Source organism: Aotus nancymaae, unplaced genomic scaffold (genome assembly GCF_030222135.1).
Source record: "Aotus nancymaae isolate 86718 unplaced genomic scaffold, 86718_ANA_hifiasm-v0.15.2.pri h1tg000108l, whole genome shotgun sequence".
NCBI lineage: Eukaryota > Metazoa > Chordata > Mammalia > Primates > Aotidae > Aotus > Aotus nancymaae.
The window spans coordinates 6310998-6323341 of record NW_026988523.1 but is presented as its reverse complement, the minus strand read 5'-3'; the positions used below and the strand labels follow the sequence as shown (position 1 = coordinate 6323341).

General features: G+C 39.7%; 1 protein-coding gene across 3 annotated transcripts in view; it reads left to right on the top strand.

Moving 5' to 3' along the window:
• ANKRD45 (ankyrin repeat domain 45) overlaps nucleotides 1-12072 on the top strand; it is a 69027-nt gene extending 56955 nt beyond the window's left edge. For all 3 annotated transcript variants that reach the window (XM_012444631.2, XM_012444630.2, XM_012444634.2), the window contains one exon: nucleotides 8390-12072. In XM_012444631.2, the coding sequence (XP_012300054.1) occupies nucleotides 8390-8460 (71 nt within the window). In that variant the 3' untranslated portion in view covers nucleotides 8461-12072. The remainder of the gene's footprint in view (nucleotides 1-8389) is intronic.
• The last annotated feature ends 272 nt before the right edge of the window (nucleotides 12073-12344 follow it).

The following is a 12344-nucleotide window of genomic DNA, read 5'->3' as shown; positions in this document are numbered from 1 at the left end:
TCTGATTTCTGAATTCTATATTCTTTTCCATTGGTCTATGTGTCTCTTTTTGTACCAATACCATGCTGTTTTAGTTACTGTAGCCTTGTAGTATAGTTTGAAGTTGGATAGTATAATGCCCCTAGCTTTCTTCTTTTTGGTTAGGATTGTCTGGGCTATTCAGGCTCTTTTTTGGTTCCATATGAATTTTAAAATAGTTTCTTCTAATTCTATGAAGAATGTCAATGACAGTTTAATGGGAATAGCATTGAATCTGTAAATTACTTTGGACAGTATGACCATTTTCACAATATTGGTTCTTCCTATTTATGATCATGGAATGTTTTTCCATTTGTTTGTGTCTTTTCTGATTTCCTTGAGCAGTGGTTTGTAGTTCTCCTTCAAGAGGTCTTTCACTTCCATTATTTGCTGTATTTGTATGTATTTTATTCTTTTCGTAGCAATTGTGAAATGGATTTCATTCATGATTTGGCTCTCTGCTTGCCTGTTGTTGGTGTATAGGAATGCTAGCAATTTTTACACATTGATTTTGTATCCTGAGACTTTGCTGAAATTGCTTATCAGTTTAAGAAGCTTTTAGGCTGAGATGATAGGAATTCCTAGATGTAGGTCATGTCATCTGCAAACAAAGATAATTTAACTTCCTCTCTCCCTGTTTGAATACCCTTTATTTCTTTCTCTTGTCTGATTTTTCTAGCCAGAACTTCCAATACTATGTAGAATAGGGATGGTGAGAGACAGCATCCTTGTCTTGTGCCGGTTTTGAAGAAGAATGCTTCCACCTTTTGCCCATTCAATATGATATTGGCTGTGGGTTTTTCATATAGGGTTCTAATTATTTTGAGGTATGTTCCTTCAATATTTAGTTTATTGAGAGTTTTTAACATGAAAGGATGTTGAATTTTATCAAAGGCCTTTTCTTTGTCTATAGAGATAATCCTGTGGTTTTTGTTTTTAGTTCTGCTTATGTGATGAATTGCATTTATTGATTTGTGTATGCTGAACCATCCTGAGGGTGAAGCCAACTTCATCATGGTGAATAGGCTTTTTGATGTGCTACTGCATTCGATTTGCTGGTATTTTATTGAGGATTTTTGAATCAATGTTTATCAGGGATATTGGCCTAAAGTTTTCTTTTTCTGTTGTATCTCTGCCAGGTTTGAGTATCAGGATGATGCTGGCCTTATACAATGGGTTAGGTAGGAGTCCCTCCTTTTCAATGTTTTGGAATAGTTTCAGTAGAAATAGTACCAGCTCTTATTTATACCTCTGGTAGAATTCAGCTGTAAATCCGTCTGGTCTTGGGCTTTTTTTTGGTTGTTAGTCTATTTATTACTGCCTCAATCTCAGAACTTGTTACTGGTCTATTCAGGGATTCAGTTTCTTCTAGGTTCAGTCTTGGGAGGGTGCATGTATCCAGGAATTTATTCATTTCTTCTAGATTTTCTAGTTTATATTCATAGAGGTGTTTGTAGTATTGTCTGATGGTTGCTTTTCTGTGGAATCAGTGGTGATATCACCCTTACCATTACCCCATGGTGATATTACCCTTACCATTTCTGACTGTGTCTGTTTGATTCTTCTCCTTTTCTTCTTTATTAATCTGGCTAATGGTCTATCTATTTTATTAATTTTTTTTTCAAAAAAACAGCTTCTGGATTCATTCATTTTTTCTGAAGGGTTTTTAATATCTCTGTTTCCTTCAGTTCTGCTCCAGTTTTGGTTATTTCATGTCTTCTGCTAGCTTTGAGATTTGTTTGCTCTTGGTTCTCTAGTTCTTTTAGTTGTGGTGTTAGGTTGTTAATTTGAGATCTTTCTAGCTTTTTGATGTGGGCATTTAGTGCTGTAAATCTCCGTCTTAACTCTGCTTTAGCTGCATCCCAGATATTCTGGTACATTGTCTCTTTGTTTTCATTAGTTTCAAAGAGCTTCTTGATTTCTGCCTTAATTTCATTATTTACCCAGGAGTCATTCAGGAGCAGGTCGTTCAATTTCCATGCAGTTTTGTGGGTTTGAGTGATTCTCTTAGCATTGAGTTCTAATTTGATTCCACTGTGGTCTAAAACACAGTTCGTTATGATTTCAGTTATTCTGCATATGTGATCAATTTTAGAGTAAGTGCCATGTGGTGATGAGAAGAATCTATATTCTGTTGTTTTTGGGTGAAGAGTTCTGTAGATATCTAGCAGGTGTGCTTGATCCAGAGCTGAGTTCAGGTCCTGAATATTTTTGTTAATTTTCTGTATGGATTGTCTTTCTAATATTGTAATGGGGTGCTAAAGTCTCCCACTATTACTGTGTATGAATCTAAGTCTCTTTCTAGGTCTCTAAGAACTTGCTTTATGAACCTGGGTGCTCCTGTATTGTGTGAATATATATTTAGGACAGTTAGCTCTTCTTGTTTCATTGATCCCTTTACTGTTATGTAATGTCCTTCTTTGCTTCTTTGCCTTTTTTGTTTTGTTCTGTTTTGGTTTTTTGAGATGGAGTCTCGCTCTGTCATCCAGGCTGGAGGGCAAGGGCATGATCTTGGCTTACTGCAAACTTCACCTCCTGGGTTCAAGTGAGTCTCCTGCCTCAGCCTCCTGAGTGGCTAAGATTACAGGTGCCCACTTCCATACCTGGCTAATTTTTGTACTTTTAGTAGAGACTGGATTTCACCATGTTGGCCAGGCCTGTCTTGAACTCCTGACCTCACGTAATCCACCCACCTTAGCCTCTCAAAATATTGGGATTACAGGCATTAGCCACTGCACCTGGCCCCTTCTTTGTCTTTTTTGATCTTTGTTGGTTTAAAGTCTGTTTTGACAGAAACTAGGACCTGGCCTTTCTCTCTGGCTGCCCTTAACAGTTTTTCTTTCATTTAAATGACCTTGGAGAATCTGATGATTTTGTGTCTCGGGGTTGATCTTGTCCTGGAGTATCTTACTGAGGTTCCCTGGTTTTCCTGAAGTTGAACGTTGGCCTGTCTTGCTAGGTTGGGGAAGTTCTCCTGGATAATGTCCTGAAGTATGTCTTCCAACTAGGTTTTGTTCTCCCCATCTCTTTCAGGTACCCCAGTCAGTCATAGGTTTGGTCTTTTTACATAGTCCCATAGTTCTCAGAGGCTTTGCTCATTCTTTTTCATTCTTTTTTTCTCTATTCTTCTCTGCCTGTCTTATTTCAAAAGATATCCTTCAAGCTCTGACGTTGTTTCCTCCTCTTCATCTGTTCTTCTACTGATACTTGTGATTGCATTGTGAATTTCTTGTATCGTGGCTTTCAGCTCCGTCAGGTCAGTTATGCTCTTTTCTAAACTGGCTACTCTGGTTATTAGCTCCCATATTGTTTTATCATGATTCTTAGCTTCTTTGCATTGGGTTACAATGTGTTCCTTTAGCTCAGTGAAGTTCATTATTACCCACCTTCTAAAGCCTACTTCTGTCATTTCAGCCATCTCAGCCTCAGCCCAGTTCTGTGCTCTTGCTGGAGAGGTGTTGCAGTCACTTGTAGAAGAAGAGGTACTCTGGCTCTTTGAATTTTCGGCATTTTTGCATTGATTCTTTCTCATCTTTGTGGGCTTATCTATCTTTGATTTTTGAGATTGCTGACCTTTGAATGCAGTTTTTGTGGGGTCTTTTTTGTTGATGCTGCTGCTGTTGTTGCTTTTTGTTTTTCTTTTAAGAGTCAGGGCACTTTTCTGCAGGGCTGCTACAGTTTGCTGGGGGATGGCTTCAGCAAACTGGGAGTTGCCTCAGTGTTTCCTTTACCTGGAGGTATCAGCAAGTGAAGGCTTTGAAACAGCCAAGATGGCAGCCTGATCCTTTCTCTGGGAGCTTCTTCCCAGTGGGGTATTGACCTGTTGCCAGCCTGGACACTCCTATAGGAGGTATCTGAAGACCTGTGTTGGGAGGTCTCACTCAGTCAGGAGGGATGGGGTAACACACCTGTTTAAAGAAGCTCTGGGTACAACGATCACTTTTTATGTCCAAAATAAAATTTACCTATGAGGTGTGACTTTACCTCTGAGTAAACCCCCTCTTTATCTTTGACCTCCATCTATAAATTAAGAAACACAAATCTGTATAGTTTTATATTTAGAAGAGTTCTCCTAGTCTGGCTGCTTTCTGGTAGAGCAGGTATGCTGCATTAGGGATAGCACTTCCTCATCCAGACTCTCCAGAGCCAGCAGGCTAGAAAGGCTGTTAACCGAACTGCAGAGACATCGGTCATCCCTTCCCCCAGGGGCTCCATCTTAAAAGAGATCAGATTTATGTCTGTATAACCCAGACTGGAGTTGCTGTAATTCCTGCAGAGAGGCCCCACCCAGGGAGGGGTCATGGATTGGGGTCCCATTTAAAGAGGCAACCTGGCCAAGATCTGGCACAGCAGCTGTGCTTCATTGTGCGGGACCCTCCTCATCAGGATTTCTTCAACTCCCCGGAGCTGGGAGGCTAGAAGGGCTGAATTGAACAAATTGCAGAAATGGATGGCAGCTGCTTCTATCCCTGGGGACTCATCCATCTCAGACAGTCTCCAGCCTGTTGCACTGTCTGGCAGGAATTCCAAGGTGGTGGGTCTTAACTTGTGAAGTGCTGTGAAAGTGGGGCCCACAGAATGACACTGCTTGGCTCTCTGTATTTAGCCCCATTCCTAGGGGAGAATATGAATGGATCTTCTGCCTTGCTGGGATTCCTGGGGCTAGATTATGTAAAACTCCTGAATCTCTGTGTGAGCCAAGACTCCACACAAGTCTGTGTATCGGCCCTAAGGCTCTGGCAGCATGGGCTCATGAGGGGATCTCTTGATTGGTGGGTTACAAAGATCGGTGGGAGAAGTGTGATTTCTTAGGCGTGGTCGCACAATCACTCACTGCTTCCCTTGGCTGGGTGTGGGGGTTCCCTTGGCTTTGTGCCGCTCTCAGGTGGGCCGCTGCCCCACTCTGCTTTTCTTCATTCTTTGTGGGTCGAGCCATTTGCCTAGTCAGTCCCAATGCAATAACCTGGATATTTCATTTGAAGGTGCTGAATTCACTCACTGTTTTTATTCTTTTCCATGAGAGCTGTGGACTGCAGCTACTTTAATTGGCCATCTTAGTTCCTCCTGGCAGCATTTTAAAAAGCAGTTTAAGTATTATAATTCTATATTTGGGGAAAAACCTACTGTGGGAATACTATCCTAAGAATCAGAAGGTGAACATATCAGAATTTTGGTGGTAGGCACACCCCTAAAATTTTTTTTAAAATAATAACTTTATTAAGATCTAATTCTCACACCATAAAGTTAACCATTTTAAAGAGTACAATTCAGTCGTTTTCAGTATATTCACAAAGTTGTGTAATTATCACCATCATCTAACTTTAGAATTTTACCTCTCTGAAAAGAAACCCTATAGCTATTAGCAGTCACTTCCTATTCTTTCCTCCCTCAAGCCCTGGAAACCACTAATCTACTTTCTGTCTCTATGGATTTGCCTTCTCTGAACATTTTTTTTTAACTTTTTTTTTTTTCTGGGGGAAGGGCAGGTTGGGTTAGGATGTCTGCCCTCTGGACCTGCCCCTGAACATTTTATACACGAAATAATATGTGTTGCCTTTCGTGGTGGCTTCTCTCACTTAGCATATTTTCAAGGTTCATCCACATGGTAACATGTATCAGTACTTTGTTCTGCTTCATGGCTGAATAATATTCCATTTTGTGAGTACAAATTTCATCTCTTTATCAACTGGTAGACATTTGGGTTTCCACTCTTTTGGCTATTATAAATAATGCTGCAGTGAACTGCTGTATGAAGATTTTTGTGTGGCCACATGTTTTCCTTTTTCTTTGGTATATTGATGAGTTATATGGTAACTCTATGTATAACCTTTTGAGGACCTGTCACTGTCTTGCTTTTTTTTTTAAATAGCCATCCTAGTGGGTATGAAGTGGTATCTTAATATATTCTGATTTGCATTTCCCGAATTGCTAATAATTTTAAGCATCTTTTCATGTTTACTGGCCATTTGTGTATTTTCTCTAGAGAAATATCTATTTGAATTGTTTGCCCATGTCTTTTTTTTTTCTTTGCCTGGTCATTAATGGGAAGAATCCCTCCCCTCCCCTCCCCTCCCCTCCCCCACTCCCCTCCCCTCCCCTCCCCCACTCCCCTCCCCTCCCCTCCCCTCCCCCACTCCCCTCCCCTCCCCTCCTCCCCTCCCCTCTCCTCCCCCCTCCCCTTCCTCCCTCCCACTTCCTCCCTCATTCCCTCCCTCCCTACCTTCCTTCCTTACTTCATTCCTTTTTTACTTCCTCTCTCTTTTCTTTCTTTCATTTTGAGACAGGCTCTCACTCTGTTGCCCAGGCTGCAGTGCAGTGGCACAGTTATGGCTCACTGCAGCCTCAACCTCACGGGGCCCAAGCAATCTTCCCACCTCAGCCTCCCAAGTAGCTGGGAGTACAGGGGTATGCCACCACACGTGGCTAATTTGTCTACATTTTGTAGAGACAGGGTTTTGTCATATTGCCCAGGCTGACCTCAAACTCCTGGGCTCCAGTGATCTGCTTGCCTTAGCCTCCCAAAGTGCTGGGATTGCAGGTGGGAGCCACCATACCTGGCCTTGCCATCTTTAAATTGGGTTGTCTTTTCATTTTTTAGTTGTATGAGTTCTTTATATCTTCTGAATACAAGTCTCTCATTAGAAATATGATTCTGTTTCCTTCCATTCTCTGGATTGTCTTTTCATTTTCTTAATTATGTTTTGAAACACAAAAAGCTTTATTTGGATTGAGTTCAATTTATCTATTTTTCCTTTGTTGCTTCTGCTGTCTGTGTCATATCTAAGAAAACCATTGCCAGTCCAAGGTCACCAAGATTTAATTCTATGTTTTCTTTGAAGAGTTTTATAGTGTTAGCACTAATGTTTCATTCTGTGATCTTTTTTGATGCATATATATGTGTGTGTTTGTATATATATACTATACATATATATAGTATGTACATATATATCTATATAAACGCACACACACATATATATATATATATCTCACATATATATGTATAGTATATATAGAGTATGAGATGGGGTCCAATTTAATTCTTTTGAATGTGGCTATCTAGTACCTAAGATTTTTATGTTTATCAAATGTTGTATATTTTTAACAGTTAAGACACTTACCCTAGTCCAGGTATTACAGTATGACAGAATGTTTCTTACCATCTAGAACTAATATGAATTACATGATCTGTTGAGCATACACATAGCACTCTCCTAGGAGTCTACTACTTAGTTTGTGAGTAGAACATACCTAAAAAGATAATCTAAGTGCTCTGTATGATCAGAGAAGCCTAAGTATAAAGAGAAAGCATCATGAAGAAAGAAGAGCTACCTGAGAGGATGGATAGCCAGCGTGGCGTATGAAGGAAATCCCAGACTGAAAGCACAATATGCCGATGAAGTGTTCAAATGTGGCAACAAGGAAATGGCCAGTAACCATCTGGCTGACTATAGTTGGGTTTGTGTCAAGGTACAGTAGAAATGTAGAAAATACAGTTAGTTGCAAAGTTAACATGGGATCATTTTATTAAAACTACTAAATTATAAATGTAGATGTTTGGGCTTTATTTTTTGGGTAGTGGGATGCCATTTAAAGGCTTTAGGGTAGGAGAGAAGAGGGATTAAGTAGGGGAAAATAATCTGGCCTTCTTTGTAAAATGGATTGGAGGGAGAGGAGACTAGAGAAAGTGAGATGAGTATAGTTTAGGAGTGAGATAATTAAGACCTGAATTATTTTTATTTTTTAAGATTTTGTGTTTTGCTTAATTTTTTTTCAATTAAAAAAACTTTTTTTAGAGACGAGGTCTTGCTATGTTACCCAGGCTGAACTTGAACTCCTGGTTCAAACAGTCCTCTGGCCTCAGCCTCCTAAGTAGCTGGGACTATTGGATATACAGTTATTCCTACCTCTCCACCACTGCCATTAACCTGGCCCAACAATCCTCCTTCCTTCCCTTCTCACCTGTGAAGATTTGCCTCTCTCCCTGAACCCCCTATATCACATGTTCTCTAAGCACTTTCATGTCATAGAATGTTAGATCTTGATGAAACCTCTGAAATGACCCCTGCCTTTGCAGTTAAGAAGGTGAAGACAAGAGAGATTTAACTCATCAACTCATTGATGAGTTATTCTCATCAACAGCAGAACTAGGGACAATAATACTGATTATATGGGAAATATGACATCACAGCTTTAAATACGATGAAAAGGAGAGGATATTTGAATGACATACCAACAACACTAGGGTTGAATTAGTAGCTGATTCAGACTGGGACAATCTGATTTATTCTATGCCTATTGTCTTAAAAACTGGCTTCATTTTGTTTCATATTGCAAATAATTACATGTAATTTTAAAATCTGTTTCCTTTTAGGTCAAGTGAAAAGTGCCAAATCTATAACAAGCCATGATCAGAAGAGAAGTCAAGATGATACCTTCCACTGAACGTATGCTTTGTAAAAGGCCACATTTCCTTCTAGTATCTGAAAGACAAACTATTCATGCCATTTCAAACCTAGATAATATATGTGGGTTTCTTTAGGTATTTAAGTACAACATTACATCACCCTTGTTTCGTTTGACCTGTTCAGCATGCTTACGTCCGGACTCTCTGGCCTTGCCTCTGCTCCTCCAAGCACAGCCCCGTGTGAATTTCACGTGCTCCTTCAGGAAAGCACTTGGGCATAAATCACTCACAAAGACCACGTGGAGGTTTTAATAACTACTCAGAGAATCTAATAATTTTTGGTGTAATTGAGGCATTCCATATAAAAGGACATATTTGGCTGTTTCCAGAGAAAAAAATTTGTTCTCCCTCTCTAAAAAGGAAATCTTATGGAATGACACTTGGAGCAAGGAAATATTAAGATTGGGTTGGATTAGGAGCCTCTGGGTACAATGATCACTTTTTATGTCCAAAATAAAATTTACCCATGAGGTGGGACTTTATCTCTGAGTAAACCCCCTCTTTATCTTTGACCTCCATCTATAAATTAATAAACACAAATCTGTATAGTTTTATATTTAGAAGAGTTCTCCTATTCTATAAGGCTGGCAATACAGATATTGTAACTGGACTGAAGGCCATTTCCCCTCCCATTCTGTTTTATATTTCCTAGGTTTTAAATACTATAGTCGGTTTCATACTGGTGTTTTGGAAAGCATTTTTTCTAGTTTATTTAATCAAGCGCCTCAACCTTCTCTTACATGTAACTTTATGGAAAAATTTTATAGAACAGAAAATCATTTTTAAAAAGCACTTATTCTTTGTTCTTATGACTTTCTCCTCTTTGTCTTGTTCTGAAAGCTAGTTTTCCTTTATGGGGAGAAGGAAAAGAAATGAGTAATTCAGTAATATTTTGTCAGTTTACATTTACTTAACCATGGTTTTAAGATAACCCTGTTTTAAATGTCTCCCAAATTTTAAAGTTTTTAATCTTTTTAATGTGTGAACAATTCAGTTTTAATTTTTCAAAGCAAAAGAACACTGTAATAACTCTCACACCCCTTTTTAGCCGACCCAGTGGGTGTTTATGGAGCACTACAAAGAAGATCTGTGTTTGCTCTTTTTTCTTTTTTTCCTTCCTTCTCCCTTCTCCCTTCTCCCTTCTCCCTTCCCCTTCCCCTTCCCGTTTCCCTTCCTCTCCCCTCCCTTCCCTTCCCTCTCCTCCTCCTCCTCTTTATTCCTCTTTCTGTCTCTCTCCCACCCACCCCCTTTCTTGACAGGGTCTTCCTTTGTTGCCCAGGAGCTGTCGTGATCATAGCTCACTGTAACCTCTAACTCCTGCACTCAAGTGATCTTCCCACCATGCCTGGCTAATTAAATAATAAACGTTTGAAAGCTGGGTGCTGGCTCACACCTGTAATCCTAGCACTTTGGGAGGCTGAGGCAGGTGGATCACCTGAGGTCAGGGGTTCGAGACCAGCTTGACCAACATGGTGAAACCCTATCTCTACTAAAAATACAAAAGTTAGCTGGATGTGGTGGCATGTGCCTGTAATCCCAGTGACTCAGGAGGCTAAGGCAGGAGAATCATTGAGCCCAGGAGGCAAAGGTTGCAGTGAGCTGAGATCACATCACTGTACTACAGCCTGGGTGACAGAGCAAAACTCCATCTCAAAATAAATAAATAAATACAAATAAATCAATAAATAAACAGTTGCAGAGATAGAGTCTTGCTACAGTCTTTGGGCTAGTCTTTGAGCTCCTGGCCTGAAACATTCCTTTTGACTTGGCTTCCCAAAGTCCTGGGATTACAGGTGTGAATCACTATGCCTTGCCCATTTTCTTAATACAGTATATTATGAGAAGACCAGTGTTCTTAAGCACTGCAATAATTTAGGAAATGTCCAGGTACCACTTCTGTCATTTCTACTCTAACTCCATTTTCTGAGCTTGGATTTTGAATACAACATTACTTTCCAGGTGTGTGTTCCTGATTAGGGAGCAGTTCCTGGATCTTACTTCAAACATTCCTAAATTAGACCAAGGCATTTCTGGAGACCCCTTAGTATAAAATAAATCTATTTTCCCTCTTTATTCATCTTTGAATCCTTATCCTTAAACATTTTGATACATTTGCTGATACTATTTTTAAACTCCTTGTGTTGGCACCTTTATACCAGTTATGATTCCTCTACTCTCTTAAAACTGCTTTTCTAACTCCTTCATCAGTTACTCTTCTTCATCTTGCCCTCAGTTGTGGGAATTTCTCAAAATTCAGTCCTATCCTTTAGCAAAGCAATCTGTAATTCTCTATTCCGTGACCTTTCCTGTCACGAGTATTATGAAGAATGAGTCCTTCCCTCTTTAGGGCACCTGTAGTGCTAATAGCCTCATACTGTATCCTACTCAATTGTTCACAAGTTTGTCTTTCCATGTGAATTGTAAGCTTTTTGAGTGTAGGGACTTTGTCTTGTTCTTTCTTATACCTAAAAAGTTCATAAGATAGTAAGTTAGTAAATCATTGAATGAAGTATCTTTTAGTAGTACCTTATACATAGAACTCATCGCCTCTTCATTAATTTATAGAGCTTGTTCACCTTTATAAAAAAGACTTCCCACACTTATCTCCACATCTTGCCCCATTTTAACTCCTACTCCTCCAGCAGATAAGCCACATATACATCCAACATTGTAATTCTATGCCTAATTTCTCCTCTGACCTTCTATTTTCTAAGCCTTCACCTTGAATGTCACTTCACTTTTTAGCATGTGAACCTAGTGATTACCAACAGATTCCTGGATCTCATGTCAAAGATTCCTTTGATGTGAGAATCTGAACATTTACTTATATCTATAGATTTGCAATTTTAGTCCATTTTGAGAGATATAGTATCTCTTGTTGCATACTGTTGCATTGAATTATATTCATAGGAGAGTTTAAATGCCCTTTTGCTTTGAGTTTGAGCATAGGTAGCTGCATACAGTAGTAGCTGCATGGCTTTTTCTGAACATCCACAAAGTAATTACTATCCAAAGTGCATACTAATAAATCAATAAAGCCTCCACATTATTTGGGAAGTAGTCAATCAAAGGCAAATTCAATGTTATGTTAACTTTTAAACAGTAGTTCTTTAGACTTTTGTATTTAATTGACCAGAAAAAATGGAATGGCCACATCTCCCTTCTCACATGCTCTTCTTACAATATGGTCATGACATTCCTCACATAAAGAGGTGTGTCTCTGTTCTTTCCTCTTGAATCTGGGCAGGCTTGTCGCTACAGTGGAAATGATTCTATGAGGCTAGATCATAAAAGGTGATGAGTTCTCAGCCTAACTAGGGGAAATGCTTTCTCTTGAGATGCTCACTCTTGGAAACCAGCCTGTAGAGAGATCCATGGGGAGGAACTGAGACTCCAGCCCACAGCCTTGGCTGAGCTCCGGCCTGCAGTCATCCCCAACTTGCCAGCCATATGAGTGAGCCATCTTAGAGCAGATCCTCCAGTCAAGCCCACCCAGCTGATGCTGTATGGAGTGGAGACAAGCCTTCTGTGCTAAGCCCTGCAAAAAATTGCAGATTTGTGAATGAAATAAATGATTGTTGTTGTTTTAAGATGCTCAGTTTTGTGTTTGTTTGTTACTCTGAAATATTCACAAATTTTACAACTTGGAAGTAAGAAATTGACATAACAAAACCTAAAATATGTGGCATTGTCTTTGGGACTGGATAGGCAGAGGCCAGAAAGGCCTGGAAGAGGGTGTGGGTGAAAGCTACAGGCCTTCAAGTGAGGAAGGAGACCCAGGCATCTGAGATCAACTTCCCCTCTGACTATCACACTGCATTTCAATAGAAGAAAAGGCTGACCGACTGGCACCTCCTGTTTC